This window comes from Barbus barbus, assembly GCF_936440315.1.
Source record: "Barbus barbus genome assembly, chromosome: 11".
NCBI classification, from domain to species: Eukaryota; Metazoa; Chordata; class Actinopteri; order Cypriniformes; family Cyprinidae; genus Barbus; species Barbus barbus.
In genome coordinates, this window is record NC_136739.1 from 18,048,010 (window position 1) to 18,068,356 (window position 20,347).

General features: G+C 36.4%; 1 protein-coding gene across 1 annotated transcript; it reads left to right on the forward strand.

The window, feature by feature from the left end:
- The first annotated feature begins 5,468 nt into the window (after positions 1 to 5,468).
- On the forward strand, positions 5,469 to 19,470 carry LOC306876907 (SH3 domain-binding protein 4-like). The gene is made up of 5 exons (XM_079428356.1): positions 5,469 to 5,516; positions 9,484 to 9,695; positions 9,777 to 12,130; positions 17,540 to 17,728; positions 18,688 to 19,470. The coding sequence occupies exons 2-5, from the start codon at positions 9,575 to 9,577 to the stop codon at positions 18,910 to 18,912; spliced, it is 2,889 nt and encodes a 962-aa protein (XP_079284482.1). The 5' UTR covers positions 5,469 to 5,516; positions 9,484 to 9,574; the 3' UTR covers positions 18,913 to 19,470.
- Positions 19,471 to 20,347: the final 877 nt, after the last annotated feature.

Below are 20,347 nucleotides of genomic sequence, written 5' to 3' on the forward strand. Positions count from 1 at the left end.
CAGTGCTTGTGTGGGAGGATTTATTGCCAAGCTGAAACAGGAATCATGACTGTCATATTACATTCAGCTGTTTAGCCATAAAACTCACTTATGAAACCACAGGGATATCTTTATATCATTATGGGCAAATCTAACTAATGCTTCCTGCATGCATTTTCTGCTAAAGAAAGGTTTTTTTACAGTGCCTTGTGTAAAATTCATGAAGATTCCAGCCCCCTCATTCTTCCAGAACCTGAGTTATGGTGTAAAACAGGTCTGGCGGTGAGCTTTATTACTCAGCTACTGAAGGCTGTAGATGAGAGCTAAATATCAAGCTGAGGTCTCAAGCTCAGAGGAAGCAACATTTACCCAAACCCCCCCCCAAGGGACAGGAATCATTCTGTTTGCTACAGACTCCTCACACAGCGGAGGTCAATGTCTAAAAATAAGCCAGGCTTGAGTTACAGTTGAGTTCAGTTCCGAGGAGAAATTACTGGGATATGGGAAGAAATTATAGGGCTTCATTCAGCTGTGAGGCAAACAATAAATGATGCACTGTCAGATCTGAATGCTATTGAACATTTGAAGGTTTCATTAGAAGCAGGTGATATAAGCAGCAGCTGTAACATCACTCAACATGCAACAGTATGTAAATCTAGGAGCTGTACAACAGTGATAAGCAAACAAGCAAGCCATTACAACAGCAACAAGACAGGAGCGTTTGTATGTAGTTGATACAGCAGCAACAACACCACTGAAAGTTCGCTAGGTAAAGGATACATGAAGGCCTTCTAGTATTCCCGAGGTAAAGAACCCAGAACAGGTTTTTACAAATATTATTCAGCGAATGCTGACAAATAACATACTAAAATACTCTGTCAAACTTTATTGAACTAATATTCAGTGGAATTCCTACTGAAGCAACAGCACATAACAAATTACCCAACAGTTTAGTCCGATTCCCCGATGAATGACTCCTCTGAGATGGTTCTTTGGTCATGCTGTATATTTTGGTACATTACATTATAGTCCAATTCCTGAACCAATGACTCTTATGAAAGTGAATCAAATTCATGCAACTATTGTGTTTTATTGAAAGACTGTAAGACTTAAATCAGTACAAAATAAAGGCTGGTTCCACAAAGAACCATTAACATCCATGAAAACTTTCCATTCCACAAAAGGTTCTTCATAGTGGAAAAAGGTTCAGTAGATTATTAAAATGTTCTTCACTACAAAAAATAAATAAATATATATATATATGTTTTGGGAACTGTTCACTGAAAGGTTTCTTAGGGAACCAAAAATTGTTCTTCAATTGCATCATTCTGAAAATCCCCATTTGGAACCTCTATGTTTAAAACTGGGTCCTCTATCTGAAAATATATGCCTAGTTATAGAATATGAATGCTATAAAAAAAATATTATAAATTATAAAAGTAAATTAAGTATATTAAATTGTTGGTTTGTTCAATAATGTTATTTAATATAATTAGTTTAACTGATGTATTTTCAAAATTATAAATGTCCTGTTGTTTGGTATTTAAAGCGTTGCACTGAAATATAGGCTATTGCTGACCTTTTGATATCTTATCAGAAGACAGGGCATATGAGATCTTCTAACCAAACAATTCTTCATATTCCCAAAACTAGATTAAAATCAAAGGGTGATAGGGCCTTTTCTGTGGTTGCTCCTGGTTTATGGAACCCTTTTCCAGTGCACAATAAATCTTCCCCATCTGTGAAGATCTGATTAGAGTGAACAGGATTTAATTGTGTTTGTGTGGATGTATGTAAATGCATATGTTGTTTTCATTATGCTGGAAAGCACTCTGGTCAATGGCAGTTAATATAATTTCTTAAAATATAAAATAAAAATTGTATTTATGTCTTTTTATTAATATTTCCTTCTCAAAGGAGGAGTCAGAATATGAAATCATTACAATTCTGTAAGTTTGCTACATTATTTCTCACACTGTAGTAAATATTCACACACACCAAACAGTTCTTATATCATACATAAGTAGGTTCTGAGAGACATTTAGGTTTATGCAAAGTATGAACCCTAGTTTTTATGGTGTGTTCATGTTACCAGTGAACTGGCCAAATCAATGCTGACACCAAGTGAAAGAAGAAGGAAGTGCACATGTAAAGCATTTTCTTTGCATGTCCTTTCATTTTCCCCTCTGTATATGTGAAACAGGACAGCCGCGAAGCCTGTTCTCCTTTTGAGTTGCCTTTATACATCCAGCTGCTCACAGAAGCAGCATGTAATAATCAATCTCTATGTGATCCTGTCGGAACGGTTTCACTAGAGCCGTTGGTCCACAGGTGTTTGTTCCAACTGAGCAGGACTCTTGATTTATCTAATTAACTGGTCCTAGTAGGATGAATCAGATGGTGCCGTTTATGGTTGCAGCAAACATCTGAGGACAATAGAGCCCCAGAGATGAACAACATTGGAGCAAGTGGGATTAGATTCATTTCTAGCCAGCTGGTAAGGAAAATCACTTCCTTTCTAAGCCCACAGGAGAGGAAAGGAGAGGCATATGTGATCTAATATTGTGAGTATTACTGCCAACAGATATACATTAATGCATCAAGTTAATAAGCTCTATGATTATTAAACCATGTACAGAAGAAACCGGCAACACCTTGTTGGCTCTAGTTCGATAACAAACACACTGGATGCTCTGACATACAGTAATACTAAAACCATCAGTGGCATCATTAAAATGTAATATTAATTATTTCAGTATTGTCTCTGTAAATAGCTGATAAATGTTCAGGCAGGTCTCTGGTCTTCCAGTTGGCAATTTGACACACAATTGCAGAGTGCATTCCACAAATGCATTTCGGCAGTACATATTTAAAGTCTTTCTTTCATTACTTTGACAAAATTCTCCTTTCAACAGATGTTATCAGAAAGGGAACGCATTTTTCTGAAGTTATGAATATGTTTCTGTTCCTCTGAATGTCAAACTTTTTGTCTTTTTTGTCACCGTTGATATGCTTTTCAAGATTCTGGTTCAGAGTTCCAAATAATCACACAATCGCTGTTGTTCGTCAAAAGGCTTTCTCTCACAGAGCACTTCTAAAGACACTCGTCAGGGGGTTTAAGAACCAAACCTGCATTTAACTTTTGATGACTTCAACGGTCGCTCATTGAGATCAATATATTTCCGCTTTAGAGAGAGAAATAAATATGGGTTGTTATCATGCTAGACCCAGTGGTTTATCACATCTGTGAAGCTTTTTTTCTTTTCCATTCAAACCCCTTTTTGAAAGACTAAGATAGCAATGATTTGAAATTTCATAATTTATATTCAATGAGCATTGATCTGTTTTCTTCTAGTCGGTCTTGCAGTGTGACACCAAGTGCTTGACAAGGTAAGCATGTGAAATAAAGGCTTCACAAAGTGTGTTTCAAATTATCAGAGCAGCTGCACAAAATCAATGCTCTTTAATTATAAATGAGCTCATTAATTGATCTCTTAAAAAGAAGAAGAAAAAAAGAAAATAAAGTGTGCCTGTTTCAAAAGAGATGCCAGTGCTCAGGACACCTTCAGGTCCCAAACATTTCAGGTGGTACTGGCTAAATTCACAGTAGCTATATGCATTATTTGATTAAATAATTCAGTTAAATTAATTGATATTAATTAAATTATTTGATTACATATTGTTTACTGTTCTCATTTAAAGCCTGTATAAACTAATTTAATTCAGTAACAAGAATTTCAATAATAATAACAATACAGTTTTCTGATAATAATGATCAGAAAATGATTAGGGAAAAAACATTATAATTTCAGATGAAGATGTTGGGTCAACTTCAGTCAAAAATGACAAACTGACAAATGACAAAATAAAATAATGAAATGACACTGAAATCAAATATCAAACTGAACAGACATATATATATATATATATTTTTTTTTTTTTTTTTTTTTTTTTTTTTTACTTTCCCATAATATGATTAACATTTGACACAAGATTTCACTTAAATTGGCCAACAAGAAATTAATTACAGGAAAATTTGCTGCCCAGTGTTTGAAATACATGCGATCAATTTCATGTGCTCTGTGATTTCTAATAACCCTACAAATTCCACACATATGTTAATATCATTAATTATAGTAGCCTAGTAATTACACTAAAATAAAAGTCTATTCAACAAAAAAAAAACCTATAATTTTATTTTTTGCACACAAACAGCTTTAACAACAAAAGCAAAAACTTCCTTTAAGCTGGTTTTGGATGACATCTTGTGGTCGTACCCTATCTGTGCAACTTGATAGCTGAGACAAACATGTCCATAAAAGAAAACCTTGTCTGAAGATGTGTTATGCAGCCATGTTAAAAGGCTCTTTGCATGCTCAAAATTTAGTGTAAATTATGCCCTTTCAGACCCACCTCTGCCCCATACAATGCAATTATGCCACCTCTGAGCAGCATTAAACAGTCTGCGTAAAACACCTATGGCACTTCAGAAGTTCTTCTGTGCCAGCTGTACACTGCAGTGTTAATTTGGCATGAGAATCAGAAACATCATTGCCATAAACCATAAAAGCATGTTGCCAGTTATGACTGATATGGATGAAACAAATTCACTCACATTAGACAATAATTTAGTTAAGAAATTATTCATTTATAGAGGACAATTGAACATGATATTATATAGAATATTAATATGAATGCAATTAAACTTTGTTCTAAAACAACTAGATTTAATTTTAAATAATAATAATAACAATAGGCCTAATAGATCCTTCAGCTTAGCATTGAGCTGACAAGTGACAAATTACAAGGAATGAAGAAAGAACTGGTTATGATGGCTGTTGACATGAAGCCTTCACTTTGAAAGTTTTGAAAGCCTACTTTATAACAAACTGCAATAGCAAGTTTGAAACCATAGACCTTAGTCGGGGTATAGCGCCATGTTTAAGTTTGTGAGGGATAGAAGTAGCCTACAGTGTGTCAAATGGATATCATAGCCTATAACTGTTGTTAAACAACATGCATCAACTATTAGGCTAATTGAGGTCTGTTCTTTGACTGTATAGGTCACATTTGAGGTTAAACGATATAGACAACCGCTTGGTTAAATGCCCACCAGGTGCCGCCAGATATTTATATTTAGTCATAGTCCCAAAAAAGGGTTGAACTTGATAAACTGATTAGGACTCATTTTAATGTCGCAACTTCTGATTGCCAGTAGGCTATATCAAAAATGCGCAGAAGCTCGCAGAACGGGCACTACATAATGAGCTGGATTTTCAGCGCAATTTAATATAATGCAACATGCCATCCTCAAAAAGTGAAACAAATACACATTATCATATATGCTACGTTAACACAATAAATCTTGGTGGCAGTTAAAAAGCTGTAAAGAGTCCCAGGGATTGTCCGTGAATTTTGTGCGGGACTCCTCCTGGCTGGTGACGTCACGCAGCTTCTCCTAATGTAAGTGAAGCGCTTGAGAGCGAGGCGCGCGCATAACGGACCACACTCAAGACTGACTGCATCTTCAAAAAAATGTAAGTAGAATTTATATTTTTTACATCGATTAGTGGAATATTGCTGTCTTCCACTGAGTTGCCACTTTTCCTTGCTGAACTCACAACTGCTATTTCTGACACTTCGGATTGAGTTCATGGGCTCGCTGTGTTTCACACTTGAAACTCGCATGAAATTGAACTAGGTCTTCTGAATGTCTTCATCTGTTTGCTAGAGGATTTCACAATCCGTTTCAACTTGTCTGAGGTTCACCCACCCACCGAAGACAGACTTTTATCTTATAAAGAATCTGAACCTGTTTCGCATTTAGCCCTAAAAACTGCACGATAACTAGAGAACTGCCAGAATATTTCTTTTGCACCATATTTTAGACTGATCAATGTTAGCTACTATAATGCAGATTTCATTAGTAGCCTATCAGGACTCAAACCTTCAGGAAACCACTCATGTCAAACTACCAAGAAGCTCATCTTAAATCATATATGTGACCCTGGACCACAAAACCTTAAGTGTCAATTTTTCGAAATTGAGATTTGTACATCATCTGAAAACTGAATAAATAAGCTTTCCATTTATGTTAGGATAGGACAATATTTGGCCGAGATACAGCTATTAAAAAATAGCTATATAAAAATCCAAAATTGCCTTTACAGTTGTCCAAATGAAGTTCTTAGCCATGCATATTACTAATCAAAAAAGTATTGGTATTTTTACAGTAACAAATTTGCAAAACATCTTCATGGAACATGATCTTTACTTTATATCCTAATGATTTTTGGCATAAAAGAAATATCGATAATTTTGACCCACACATAGTATTTTTGACTTTTGCTACAAATATACCCCAGCGACTTAAGACTGGTTTTGTGGTCCAGGGTCACATATACTATAGCTCCGCAGAATTAATGTTTAATTAAACAGCCTGTACATGATTTTCATTCCCCCATTTCTCCTCATAAGTTTTCTACATAGGCCTACATATTTTGAGATAGACGTAAAGTACTTTAGGCTACAATGAAACATGGTGCAGAAAATGTTTTGAACTCTGTCTGGAAGGTACATAGGCTACTTGACAAAAACGTTGTGTTTGTTTGTTCAATTCATTTATTTGGCGCAGAATTAAACATTACTGCAGTATTTAAGGAATTAATTTTGTTTCAATATTGTATAGCCATGTCACCAAAAAGCAACTGTCATGCTTCAAAACTCTGCATGCTTGTAAGACAAGTTCAGTCCCGAAAACGTCTCTACTGATGCCTAAAGGTCTATGACATTAACAATTACTTTAACAATATGCACAGAGATTCTTTTGACACCACAGACTGTGTGTCCTAACCTGAAGGAGTTTGCTATAATATGATGCAATATAAGTTTTGGGAAATCCAGCACATCCTTATTTCACAGGCATTTCCTCTGTATTTCTGAAACAAAAGGTTGAAACAATCGGCCTTTCAGAGCAGATCCTGTAGCCCTATAAACATACACACACGCGCACACACACACACACACGCTCATACACAAAAACAAATAAATAAAAGTGAAATCTGTTTCAAGTCAGGCTGTACCCACAACAGCTATTAAAACATGCCATTTTCAGACACATTTTGTTCAGTTCTGAAGAAACAAATCTTTAAAATACTCCACAGATCATTTTCAATATCTCTCATAATTATTTTCACAGCATAACATGACTGCTACCAATCTGCTGATCATTTAAGCCCATATTTACTCCTTATACAACGTATTTCTATGAGAACAGTCTTATAACACAGGGCCTAAGTGACTTTGCTTTCACTAACGGTTAAACTTTGTGGAGATCTACTGGGTTTTAAACATATTGAAGAGTCCAAACTCATAGCAATTAGCTTGTTGGAGTGATAATCTGCTGGATTACAATAATTAGTAGTTTCATAATATGTCAGACTGTTGTGTGAGAGACATTCCCAGTAGGCTACAGCTGGGCATTTTCTCTAAAGGCGCTTCACTGTGTGTGCTTTCTTCCCCAAGGTGGTAGTCATGGAAACCACTGATGTGTATTGCTGGAGAGCCTTTATAGTTCATGATCAGACTTAAGAGGATGCGGAGTTGCACTCAAACACTATCCTACTTTTGATTGCTAAAAGCAAGCAACGTTTGATCCTTAAGCTTGCATGCTGCACACTTAAAGCAGCTCAGATGGAACTTCTATGTGTAAATGAATAATTCAATCACTTCGCACAATATTTGAAGCAATCATTGGATAACAAAAGTCATTGCTGAAAAATTAAATCAATAGAAGTATAATAATTAATATTAAAAAAAGAAAAAGGTAGCAACTTTGATTTCAGGCTAGGCAGTTTATTTTATAAACCTTCATAGAGACCAAGGCCTTTTATTCTCTTTTAGTGTTCAAGAGAATGTCACGAATACGGTAGACGTGTCTGGACAAGAACAAATATTTCTGCCCTTATTAGCCTTACTTTAAGACATGTAGTGACAAAGTGTGGGCTCTCTTAGGTTTAGGGTGAGTGGAATGAGGCCATAAAACTGAAATTTTCCTTATATGATATAGACAGATATGGAAAGAGTTGAACGAGTTGACTACAATGGCTAATCTTACTGTGATTAAATTACTGATTAATACTGAATGAAAAAATTAGCACGGTCAATGGCGTGTAATCCTTGTTGATGGATGCTTGTTCTTAATCAGAAAAGAACTGTTACATAATTGTTAATTAACATTAGAAAAAAATGAATATCCGAAATCAATATTTGAGAAAGTGCATAACCAGCCAGTGTTCAAAACTATCACCTCATTTTAGCCCGATTCACAACGGTTATTTTATAATAATGTTTTCTAATTTGAGTGGTATGAGTAGGTTTTCGCAGGAAATTTGAGCATGGCACTGCGTCATTACGTCACGTCTGTAAACATAAAGAAGTTTTCCCAGCTAGTAGGCTATCGCATGTGAGGATCCTGCAGGTGGCAGATCTTTTATATCCTTTTCTCACAGCAGCTGGAATAAATTTATCATTTTGATGGCGGATTGTAATCCAGAAAGGATTATATGAAACACATGTGAATGAAATTTAATTATATTCCAGTTTTAAATGTGCTTCTGGTTACAGATAGCCTGGGATTACATAAAATTTGTATTTTAAAGAAAACCAGTTGGAAGTGAGCATAGTTTGCTTTTTGGGTTAAAAGAATTTCTTAATTATGACAATGGTATGACAATTAGATTAGACTGTACAGAAATTGAAATCTACACGCTAATACACATTATACTCATAGTCACGCAATGCTGATGTTGTTAACATTAATACTTCGAGAACAAAGTATAACAATGATAATACTTTGCACAGTTAGATGTGATATGAGCTAACTGATCTTTAGATTAAATCACCATTGGTAGCGCGATTTATTGTAATGCTTTTTTCCTCAGTTGGGCAGAACAAACGTAGCAAACTTGTTACTTCTTCAGATGGCAATATACGATGAAAATTCTTATTTGGGTCATATATTCCAAGACATAGGCTAGAATCAGTACAGTAAATATCCACACCGGTGCAGTGACTGACAGCTACACATTCACCTCAAAACATTAGATTCATCCGCATTGGAGCCATGCCGGAACACCGGATCACAACCCTGCGCACGGAAGATAATTCCGCAAGAAACTGCAATTCCAGGTTTTCAAACAGAGATGGCGACAAAGAGGCAAAGGTTATGGACTGCAGCGTTAATTTGCTGCTTATTAATAGTTAGTAAGGTAGTTGTTAAATTTAGGTATTAGGTTGGATTAGGGATGTAGAATATGGTCATGCCGAATATGTGCTTTATAAGTACTAAAAAACAGTCAATATGTTAATAATATGCATGCTAACAAGCAAGTTAATAGTGAGAATTGGTCCCTATACTAAAGTGTTATCCAAATTTCATTAAAGAATAAATTCAGCAGGAATTAAAAAAGCAAACTTATAATGTTCACCTTTACTTTATGACAGATATTATGGAAGGCCATTGATCTCTCACACTGAAACAAACATGGGAAGAAAAACTTGAGACAAGACGTGGAGTTCGGTAGCAATACATGCCATGGCTGCCCATCGCATTCGATCAGTGAACAACAACGCTGTGCTCCCTCGCTGCAGATCTGAGGGTGCTCTCATCGATCTCAGTGAAGGAGTGTCAGAGGCCACCCTTACAAATGTTAAAGGTTTCCATTCTTATTTTCACCTCACAATCACTATACTGTTAACTTCTAGTTTTACCCTTATTCACTTTTTTTTCTTAACAGTGCTTTCACCTAGTGCCTTGCGACTGGATACTACTGCCTCATTTGGAGCTGTCAGGGAAGTGATTGCCATTAAGGATTACTGTCCGTCCAGCTTTACCACACTCAAGTTCTCAAAGGGAGACTGTCTTTATGTTTTAGACACATCAGGTGGAGAGTGGTGGTATGCACACAACAGTAAAGAGATGGGATACATCCCTGCTGCTTACGTCCAGCCGATCAATTATCGAGATTCCACGTTCAGTGATTGCGGCATGATTGACAGCCTAAGTGACATTTCTGAGGGAGTGAAAGAAATGGATATATCTGGGGAGTGGACAGGGTCCGCCAAAACTACAGAATCTAGAAATGACAATCCTTATGTTAATAAACGGATGTCAACTAACCCTTTCCTAAATGGCACACTGCAAGGCACCCCTGACCAAAACAGCAACCAGAATTCAGCAAAGGCTTTGTGTTTTGGTAATCTCTCACCTCCCATCTCAAACACCAGCAGCACTATTAATATTAATGGTTTTGAAAGTGGGCTGTGTGACACAAAAAGTATTAGCCATGGCTCAGGAATTGGCCCAAATTTTCGTAGAGACAATCCATTTTTTAGGAGCAAGCGCTGCTACAGCATGTCAGAACTGTCTGTCCTACAGTCCCTGTCTGATGGGAATCAAGGTTCTTTGAGTTTTTTTGGTGGCATGAAGTCACCTAAACCTGAGCATTATCAAAGTAGAGAGGATTTCAAAACAGCATGGCTAAATCACCGTAAACTTACACGATCCTGCCATGACCTGGACTCCATTGGACAAAACCCAGGTTGGGGCCAAACCCAGCCAATAGAGACCAACATTGTGTGCAACCTGGACAGTTCTGGTGGTGCCGTGGAGCTGCCAGATACCAGTATCAGTATACATATTCCTGAGGGTCACGTTGCACCGGGTGAGACTCAACAGATATCATTGAAGGCCCTTCTGGACCCACCGTTGGAGCTTAACAGCGATAGATGTACAACCGTAAGTCCAGTGGTAGAAGTAAAACTCAGTAACATGGAAACCAAGACCCCAGTCACTTTAGAGATGAAGGTGTCTGTTGTAGTGAAGATAGAGAGCCGCAAAACCACGGAAGTGGTGTGTGTGAGAAGCGACTTCAAGGAAGGTCCGTATGTCCCGATTCCACATGTATACATGTATGGAGACACAGTTCAAGTGACTCTGGACAATTTAGAGCCTTGCATGTATGTCTCTGTAGTTGCCCAAGCACAAACAGTGGCCCCACACAACACAGTCTGGGAACATGTCGTAAAAAAGATCACTCTTGGGATATACGGGCCAAAGCACATCCACCCATCCTTCAAGACAGTGGTGGCCATTTTTGGCCATGACTGTGCCCCAAAGACATTGCTAGTGAGTGACGCAAAAAAGCACTCACAGTCAGCTCCACCTGTTGTCCTCCAACTCTGGGGAAAGCACCAGTTTGTACTAACAAAACCTCAAGACCTTCAGGTTGGCGTGTATTCGAACATGTCCAATTTTGAAGTGAGAGCCAATGAACAGGCAAGAACCGTGAGGGGATTTCAGATCAAACTTGGCAAAGTGACCCGCCTCATCTACATGATCGCAGCACACGATTCAACTGACATTTCAGACTTTACTTTGCGTATTCAGGTCAAGGATGATAAGGACTGTATCTTGGCTCAGTTTTGCGTTCAGACCCCAACCCCACCACCCAAAACAAGCACAAGAAGCTCTGTTCAAAGGCGCTTCCTCAAGAAAAAGGAAGTGAACAAAATCATACTGTCTCCTCTTGCAGCGACCGCAAAGTACCCTGTGTTTCAGGACAGACTAGTCAAAAACCTAAAATTTGCTAAGTTTCTGAAAACTGTTGTAAGACAGTCCAAAAGCCTGTATTTGCTAGAGTATCTTAAAGGTGACGTAATGGCCCTTTTGAGTGAAGAAAAAATAAAACTTAAAGGATATCTATGGACCAAAGAATGGTACATTGGATACTACCATGGAAGAATTGGGTTGGTGCATGCAAAAAACATTCTAATCATGGGAAAAGTGAAACCTGTTAATTTCAAAGGGCCTGATCTTACAACTACAATCCTTTTAGAGCAGCTCCTAAAGCCCTGCATGTGCCTGACGTACATCTACGCATCTGTGCGGACAATACTGATGGAAAATGTGGCGAGTTGGAGAGTGTTTGCTGATGCTTTGGGCTACGTCAATCTGCCTCTGACACATTTCTGTCGGACAGAGGCAGAAAGTGAGCCTGAAAAAGTGGCCTCTGTTCTTGAGAAGCTCAAGGAAGACTGCAATGCAGCTGAGGGCAAGGAGAGGAAGTCTTTTCAGAAGGAACTCATGAAGGTAAGCTCTGACATGGAAGTAGATCTATACTGAGAGCATCTTTATAGAAACCATTTTTAAAAGGTATATAAAATGTTATTGGAGGCTTTCTTAAAACTGACAACCCGATAATCATTTTCATTTAATGGCTGGTAACTGATAAATGGCCAATATTAAAATTTGATCATATATTTTTTTTTTAATAAATTAAAAATGTATCTTATTTATATTTAGTCATACACATTCACTCATTCATTATTTATAAGGCTTGCAACTGCAAAGAGAGATGAGAGAAGAGTGACGTTTTTGAAAGTTAGCAATTTAAAAGTCTGAAAGTCAACATCAGAAATATGTCCTACTTAAAATACAAAAAATGTCATTACCGAAAAAAGAAAAACTTGATAAAGCTGCATGCAATTTCCAGATAGAAAAATATTATGAATTTAAAAATTAAAGGTATCTAAAATCGAAATTAAAATGTCTGGTGTAAGACAGAGTTTGACCTTGCTGGTGTGATTGGAGGATTTACTCCAATCTTTTAAGTTTTGCAAATGAACAGATTTATTAATTAAACTATGAATAATATATGATTTCTCTAGTTGATACCAGAATGTGTCAAATAAATATTTCATAACGTTACTCAAAGCATTTGTCACAAATACTTAAGACTCAAAGCAAAGACCAAAGTGCCACCTTATTTGCAGAACACCACCAGCTACCCACTTTAACATGCTGTCCTGAATCAAAACAACAATATATGATCAATATAGTAATCTTTCCTAAATAAACTGACTAAAAAACATTCAATCTCTCACACAAAACCTTATCTCTCTCATTTGGTCTATATTACAATGATGGATAATGTGCTAAGATGCACGTTTGTCTGGTTGTCACCTGCCTCAACCACTCTGTGTCACTGTGTCAATAAAGCCTGAAGTGAAAACTTTGTCAACAGGAACCTGAAACAGGATGCTTCCCAAGGAAATATCAAGTTGCATACACTTCTATAAATCAGCTGTATGATGCATCAGTCATTCTGCAATAATCCCCTAAAAGAAACCTCTCTATATCAGAGAGAGCGTACACTGAAGTTTCCCTAAGTAAATATCACATATTTAAATCATACCCATTTAAACCATTCAATACATTTTTTAAAAATTATGTCAACATGCAGCAACACAGACCATATGAAGCATGCATGCGCAGACATGAACAAGTTTAGGTAATACAGGCACTGGACTAAAATAACAATGAGTTGAAACAGCATCTGTCCGAAACACATTAGGGTGTGATTGAAATGATGATATTGACAATATACATACATCATGTAGACTATGCCTTTGACATAATCATTGAAGTGAAGCAGGCTAAATGAATGTCAGTGTCAGGTACATACGTTTGTGTACACTGTATGAACTAAAATTAGGAAGGGTCATCTGTCTAAAACATGAAAATGCCGGAAGATGTGAACGTGTTGAAGGAGAATCTTAGTTGTGCAGATGTTTCCCTTTTTATTGTTATAATCTACACGGAAGCATCAGATGTGGAACAAGAGACGCCCTAAATTACACAAAACCTCCACACCTACAAATTCATTGCCAGGAGATTGCTAACAGACATGCATCTGCAATTCTCTTCACATCTGAATAAAGTACTTGCATTTTCTGCATAGAGAAGAATTAGCATTTTAGAGCAATGGGTTCCCTCTGGAATTTCTAAGGGATTTTTGATTTATGAATAAAATGAGATCTGTGGTTAACATTACATGAAGAGACCTTCCTGTTTTGTTCTACAAAATAAATTACACAGAGTCAAATGTGAATATTGAAACCCATTAGAAATTCCCTTAAGAATCCGTGGTGAATTAATCTTTTTGGGCTGGCCTACAAATTGACATCATGACTTAACAGCATTAGAGAACTTTGTAATTCCATTTTTAATCAGTAAAAGTTCCAGCTGTAATGCTTTCATGAGAAGGGTTTTTTTTCTGTTTTTGATTCCTCGGTATCCTCCCATTTCCCTTAGCCTATTGTTAGAGCAGAAGAGCGGCCCTGTATAAACTGTCAGTGATTTCTGACAATAGTTTATAAACAGAAGACAGAATTGTCAGCTTATGTAAAAGGAAATCACAAGAGGCAGGCAAGAGGAAGATAATAAAGGATAAGTAATATCATAAAATCAGATGTTAAAGAAGAGGAATTCAAAGTAAAAACATGTAAAGTAAATTTATGCCCAACTGTCTTAATAATGTAAGCTGCATCTTGCTGTGATTATGTCTAGTGAGCTCAACAGTGTTAAATTAAAGCTAAGTGAATGTATGAGTACACTGACTAATTCACAAGTTATGTTTTATGAATTTAAAGAGTTCCTGCACTGATTACCTGCATTGGTAGATCGATGCTAACAATACTAGTCTATTAGATTGACTGATTAAAAAATTGTTGCCTGAATTCACTGCAAGTTGCTTCGCATAAAAGTGTCTACCAAGTGCATGGGTCAAATTAATGAATAACTTTAGAACTATGTTTAAATTTGCCAGAATGTTAATCTGAAGAAATAAACTTTTCTGTGCCAATATCAGCCAGGTTCACTGGGTGCATTAATGCAAAACAAGTAACATAGAATCTGTACACCAAAAATTAAAAAAGAAACAAGAGGCTCAAAGCATTGAGGAAAGTTCAATGAACTGAAAAATTCACTTTTGTTGAGCATCTACACATGCTATCTTTTTTTGCATGTGCCAACGTGACAATGTTTTGTCAAAAATATTTTAGTAAAAAATAATTATGGGCCTCAATTAAAAAGCCTCTAATCAGATATGATTTATTTATTTAAATTTTTAGATTTGATGTGCAGATGTCTCATTACTGATGCAGCATATTACAGAAATGTTGTTGGTGTCTAAAGGAGCAATGAAGAGAACAAAACAATGAAACCAGCTTTGGCATATTTGTGGGCAAAATCGTGAAATGATCGAAACATCATTACATTAATAATTTGCTTTTCTCATTAAATTTAAAATGAATAACAAAAACATTACTGCTAATTTCATGCCCGTTAAAAGATGAACTTGAAGCTTCTACAGTAGTTCCGCTTGCCACACTTGACTTCATTTGAGGCATTAACGGTTGATTCAGGATTCTGTGATAGTCAAAAGTCTGAACAGACTGTGTTTAGATTTTGTTTGGCTTTCTTTTACTACTGTGTCTTTGTGGGGTTTACTTAATAAGTTCCTGACTGTGACAGAGGTCAGGGGTGAGACACCTCAAGAAACTGGTGCACATGAAAGGCTTTATCTTTCTTTGGCTAATGCACACAATCAGTGTGTACACAGTGTGATACATTCACACATAATACACGTCTTTTTCACTTTTATCTAGACAGTAAGTGGCACAGTAAGTCGTCCTGATCATGATTCTTTTAGCACTGCCTAATGTACAAGTCAAAGACATACCTTCATGTTTGTTTTTAGAACTACCAACTTTGATAAGCGGGAAGCCATCCAAGACTCCCGCTATCTCATTGCTCTGTTTGGAGCCAGACCTTTTCCGTCTTCTGGGGAATCAGCACCGTGTTCCTCCCCCTCTAAGCAGACTTCCTGTCATTCCAAACATTCCAAGCCATGGAACTGGAATCAGAGATTAGTGGGTTCAGGGCGTGTAGCTTTTAAACACTTACTGATTTTGTGTGTATATGTGCATTTAAACATATTAGAGCAAATGAAGAACACCTGCATTTTTGACTAATTTATATTTGAAAACTTAATAGTAGCAATATTGATTCCTTTCTTTGTTCTTTCTTTTGCTGTGGGGAAGTCGTGGCCTAATGGTTAGAGAGTCGGACTTGTAATCCAAAGGTTGAGGGTTCGAGTCTCAGGCCGGCAGGGATTGTAGGTGGGGGGAGTGAATGTCCAGCGCTCTCTCCACCCTCAATACCACGAATGAGGTGCCCTTGAGCAAGGCACCGAACCCCCAACTGCTCCCCGGGCGCATGTTGTCATCATCAAATAAGAGTTTCAGACATTTTGTAGATCAGTGAACGTCATATATTCACAAGGCGCAGTGAACGTAAGTCCTTATTCAGTTTTTTAAATGTCACTCCAAACTCTCAGGGGAGAAAGGGGCCCAGAGTAACTCTCATTATATTGTGCTCACAGGAGCATGCACGTCGCTTCCTGCATATCACCACATTTATCAAAGCACCCGGCTTGATGGCCTGAGCTCTGGATTGGTCTGGATCTTCTGAGGCAGTGCTTAGAAAACCACTGACGCTATCTCAGTATTGTAGTTTGTGTTGTGTATTTTTGTTAAAGTTTACTAATTACAACAGGCTTTACTTAGCAACCACTAAGAGGCATTAACTGGGGGGGGGGACTTTTTAAAACTGAAGATTTGGTATATGAGATTATGAAGGCAGATATCAACAATAGGACACAACTCTACAAAGTACTAATTTTAGAAGATTTGATTTGAAGGCTATTTGCATAGAACTTCAATGTCATATTTTGTATTAAATCATTGTAACTAGGGATACACGTGTATTAAAATTATATCCTAGACTGATATACTGCTAATTATGTTTATGTTATAGCTGACAGTGATAGCTAAAAAAATGGTCGCTATTTAAATTCTTAATTAAGAATAAAACACTAAAGACTAAAATAGTTGCAAATGCTACAAGACAATTTAGGCATGATTACATTATAATTTACACTATAAAAATGTATACTCTTTTTTTAAAATAGATTAATTTAGACATTTATTTATTGTTCACCCAAATATAAAAATTATGTTATTATTTACTCAATACCTATAACCCATATTATTTACCTGTATCACTTTAATTTTATGTGCAACTCAGATGTTTGTTTTTTTTTTGTTTGTTTTTTTTTTAAGTCAAAGATATCCAGTTTTAGAGACCACTGATTTTCATTTTATAGAAAAAAGCAGTTGAAATAATCTTCAAAATATCTTCTTTTAAGAAAGTAAGTCATAAAAGTTTGGAAAAACATAAGGATGAGTAAATGACAGAATATTAACTGCTGACAGAAAGTATCCCATTAACGGCATTATTAAATTATAAATCCAAGCAAGTACTAGATGATCCCGAATGTAAAAAAAAAAAGAAAATGGCATAATAAAATATCCATAATAAGCAATAAAATCCCATATTTTGATATTTTGTGCATCCCAAACTATAACGAGTATTAGACATGGTTAAGCCTCTCCCTGAAGTCATATTTCTGAGTAGGAATTCATTACAAATCATTATCTAGGATTTTTTTGACATTACAAAACTGGCATTTGGGATTTAAACGTAGCATTATTCAATTTGTGACTTCAAACACAGTGACATAAAGCAGAGTTATAATCTTTGCATAGTGCCTTGGTGATGATAAACTCATGGTCTGACTGTATATCTGTCATTCAGGCTCTTCTGAAGATGGACTGTCAGGGCCTGGTGGCACGGCTGGTCATGGACTTTGTGCTGTTGACTACAGCAGTGGAGGTGGCGGGTCGCTGGAGGGAGCTCGCTGAGAGACTGGCTAAAGTGTCCCGGCAGCAGATGGAAGCGTATGAAGCTCCACACAGAGACAGCAGGGGACAACTGGACAGTGAGGTAAAACAAACACTGAAAGCATTCAAGGAAATAGTTCACCGAAACCTGAATATTTTGTCAACATTCAGTCATTCTTCCAAACCTGTATGACTTTATTTCTTCAGTGGAACACAATCATTTTTTCATGCAATGAAAATGAACGATGAATGAAACTATCAGTCTGCTGAACGTCTTTTTTTAAATGTCTTTATGCTTCACATAAGAAATAATATAATTTAAGTTTGGAACAACATGAGGTTGAGTCAATGATGATTTAAGTAAAAAAAGAAAAACTGTGTTTTTGTATGATCAGCTTACGCCCTACTTACATTTAGAGTTGGATTAGTGGTGGACCTTCATGCTTACTTTTTTAAAAACAATATATATTTTATGTTTTTGTACAAATCACATCATACGAATTCATACAGAAAATACTTAGTTATGCCACCTTGTAAAATACTTATGTTTTCTCATGTGGTCAGGTTAGAAAAGAAGTGTCAAGTTTGCACAGTTTACACAGTGTTTAATGCGCACTGAAAAGCTTATGACGTGGCACTAATTGTAGATCAGTGACAGTACAGACAACTGTGCAAACAAAACACAGACAGAGTATGTAAACAAAGTTAAGTAAAATAAAGTATATAGAAACTATAGAATGTTCTATCCTTTGCATTATTAAAATGGATAAAGAACAATGTCCAAGTGAGATGGGCGAGAGAGATGGTAACTGACATTTCAACAAACCCATAAGTCATAATTACTGTGTTTACATCCAGCTCAGGAGAGGAACCTAAATGTTATGAGCTTCCTCTTGGGCTTTGTTTTACTGGCTTAGAATATTTGCACACATTCACTCTTTATGGAGAGCATACAGATTGGGTATAATCTTTTTAGGAAACTAAACTGAGGGTGCATAAATGTCACATTCATGCAGGTTTACATGTCAAACTTAAATCTTTAATTTTCTTTTTTTTGTGAAGGCCATGTGGAAACCTGCCTATGACTTCCTGGTCACGTGGGCAGCCCAGATTGGGGATAGTTACAGGGATGTGATTCAGGAACTTCACACTGGATTGGACAAAATGAAGAAGCCTATTACCAAGCGCTGGAGGCACATCACAGGCTCCCTCATCCTTGTCAACTGTCTGGATCTCCTACGGAGCTCTGCTTTCAGCTCCTGCTCTCAAGATGACTGCGCCATATAAAGAATGCCTTTCGCCTGACTTTTACAAGACCCAGATACACCTGATTTCAATTTTATTCATTGTATTGTTTTTAATATTCTTAAAAGCACTTATATGTTTGCACAGTAGATTTGTTGCACTGTAAATTGTACATTGAACCAAATTACTGAAAAGTGTAGGCCTATTGCTGACGTTTTAATACAAGCAAAGCTCTCTATCTCATGTAAAACTTTAATGTAAAATAATACGTGATTTTTCAGATTTTTTTATTGATTGCATAGCATCATGAATTTATACTTGTAAATGTTTGCACAAAAGATACACTTTTACATACTTCTACATTTTTCACTAATACTGTAACAAATTATGTTTTGTTTTGTGATGCCAACTACTGTATGCTAAACATAAACAATAGGCACTTATGAGCAAAGTAAAACTACTTTGCTCATAAGTGCCTATTGTTTATGTTGTTTAGTTTTAAGTAGCCTTGTGTTTTTATAAGTGAAAGTAAATGTTAGAATAAAAAGTAAAATGGAAAAATAAAACATTATCAGCTTAATAAAGAGATACACCACATATGATGGGATCACTTTAGTCCACTTGTAAATAAAACGTAAAACTCAAACTCTTCCATCAGCACAAGTTGGCCTATAACCAAAGCATCTAATCATCAGTTTACAGAAATTAAATGATTTACTCACCATTAATTTGGGACGCTGGAGGCTGAACATTTGCCTTTTCACCATTTTAGTGTTAGTGTTGTTATTTAAGCGTCTAATAAGATAGGATAAACTCCGCTTATACATTTGGAACACTCGTTGTATTGCAATAGTAATGTAACTTTAATTTATGGTGCGTAATTTTACATTTACAGTTCAAGGATTTTAACTACTATGTGCAGCGGAAGTCGAAACTTTGTTGTGCATGCTTCTATCCCGCGTTCAGGTGCGTACGAATTAATTCTGCTGCGGAGTTCCAAACGGGATATACAGGTGCATCTCAAAAAATCTGAATATCATGAAAAAGGTCATTATTTTTTGTAACTTATTTCAAAAAGTGAAACATTCATATATTCTAGATTCATTACATGTAAAGTAAAATATTTCAAAAGTTAGTTTTTTTGTTTTAATTTTGATGATTAGAGCTTACAGTTCGTGAAAGTCAAAATTCCAGTATCTCAAAATATTAGAATATTTACAATTGAGCTTCAATAAATGACCATCCCTACAGTATAAATTCTGGGTATCTCTTGTTCTTTGAAACCACAATAATGGGGAAGACTGCTGACTTGGCAATGATCCAGAAGCCGAACATTGACGCCCTCCACAAAGAGTGTAAGTTACAGAAGGTCATTACTGAAAGGTGTGGCTGTTTACAGAGTGCTGTATCAAAGCATATTAAATGCAAAGTTGACTGGAAGAAATTGGGTAGGAAAAGGTGCACAAGCAACAGATAT